This window comes from Pinus tabuliformis, chromosome 7, assembly GCF_031772625.1.
Source record: "Pinus tabuliformis cultivar Carrire ecotype Pingquan chromosome 7, CPIR1, whole genome shotgun sequence".
Taxonomy (NCBI): domain Eukaryota; kingdom Viridiplantae; phylum Streptophyta; class Pinopsida; order Pinales; family Pinaceae; genus Pinus; species Pinus tabuliformis.
The window spans coordinates 250393146-250394730 of record NC_142293.1 but is presented as its reverse complement, the minus strand read 5'-3'; the positions used below and the strand labels follow the sequence as shown (position 1 = coordinate 250394730).

The 1585-nt window shown below is 34.1% G+C and overlaps 1 protein-coding gene across 1 annotated transcript; it reads right to left on the bottom strand.

Annotated features, from left to right (window-relative positions):
- Positions 1 to 523: 523 nt before the first annotated feature.
- On the bottom strand, positions 524 to 1072 carry LOC149246783 (geranylgeranyl pyrophosphate synthase, chloroplastic-like). The gene has a single exon (XM_089442533.1). The coding sequence runs from the start codon at positions 1070 to 1072 to the stop codon at positions 524 to 526; it is 549 nt and encodes a 182-aa protein (XP_089298659.1).
- Positions 1073 to 1585: the final 513 nt, after the last annotated feature.

The window sequence follows — 1585 nt, the reverse complement described above, 5'->3', positions numbered from 1 at the left end:
CTGTACTTTCCTATTTCCTATTTGCCAATTCTACCCGAATAACCTCCCAAAAACAAGCAAGCAGCTAACTAGGAATTGAAATGTTTTAATATCTCTATTTTTAAAAAGTTCGAACATTAACATAGATTTATAATTTCTATAGGTTCAGATTTTGATAAAATGATGAGGATAGATATATATATATAAAATATATATAAAATAAAGTTAGTATATTTTGGTGTTGAAGATGAATCACAGTTGATGGTTGGAAATGGGTTCGTAAATATCTTTTTTTGGTATTGAATATGAATCACAGTTGATAGTGTGCAACCTATTGACAAAAATCTTCTTTTATGTCATTTTCACCAAAAATATTTTCTTAACATTTAAATTATAAATCATAGAAACCTAAAATCAAAAATATTAATAATAATATAATATTTTGAAACTGAAGAAATCTAAAGCATCCATATTATTAGAATCATTGGGACTATGGACAATGCCAGGAGATACAAAGTTATAAATATGGCACCATTTCTGAAGTTTAGCAGATGCTAAATGGATACATAACACACAGAGATTCAAGAACGCTTTTCAGTTCTCTCTGAGTGCAATGTAATCTACAAGACCCAACAAAGGTGCAGCCTTCGTTGGAACAAGATAGCTCCTCCTTACCTCTCTTCACCAATTCAATAGTAAACTCCTTTGCTTTCTCCAAAACCATCAACTTCGGATAAGTGGCCTTATCACTAACCAAATATTTTCTTATCGTCTTCCCAATTTCTTCTGACAATTTTGTGACATAGAGTATGTCATATACAACCTGAAATAGAAGCCCCAAGCAACAGGTAAACCTTCGAATTCTCTCAATTTCATCTTTCGAAGCACCACTAATGATCACCCCACACATAGCCGAGCACTCCAATAGCACTCCAGTCTTGTGAATATGAATCCATTCCAGAGTCTCAAGCTCAACAGAAGCATCTCGCTCACTCGCAAGATCCACAATCTGGCCACCCACAATCCCTTGGGATCCTGTTGCTCTACCCAATTCAGATACCACCCTCAAAATCTCAAACCACTTGTGATCCATTCATAATAGGTTACTAACTGCCTAATAGGCCTTATAAAGTGAACCATTTTACATTAAATAGGTATCCACTATTATATAATGGACCTTATTCAAAGAGGATGATCACATACAATAATTAACTAACTCCTAGATAGCCTAAGGTATGGAGGTTAATACAAGACCTTTACAATCAGATCATTGGTTTGTAACATGTGGCTAAAGGTAGCATCGACAAAAAATGAGTGTTAACCAATACTGCCAATAAGGAAAATAAAGGAAAAAGATGAAGATGGGATAGTTTAAGGCTATAAGAACGAATTACCAATGACTGTGATTGTTAGGTCCCTATAATACTAGTGTAGCCCCCATATTGTTATTGTTGTGCCCCATAGAAGCCCACTATTGTTATTGTTGAGATCTTACTTTATTATTGTTATGTAAGCCCTAATTATATTTTGACCCTTTAGACTCCTATATATATTAAGGAGGCCTTGTCATCTGAATCATCCAAGAATTGTTCATTAATGTGATGTA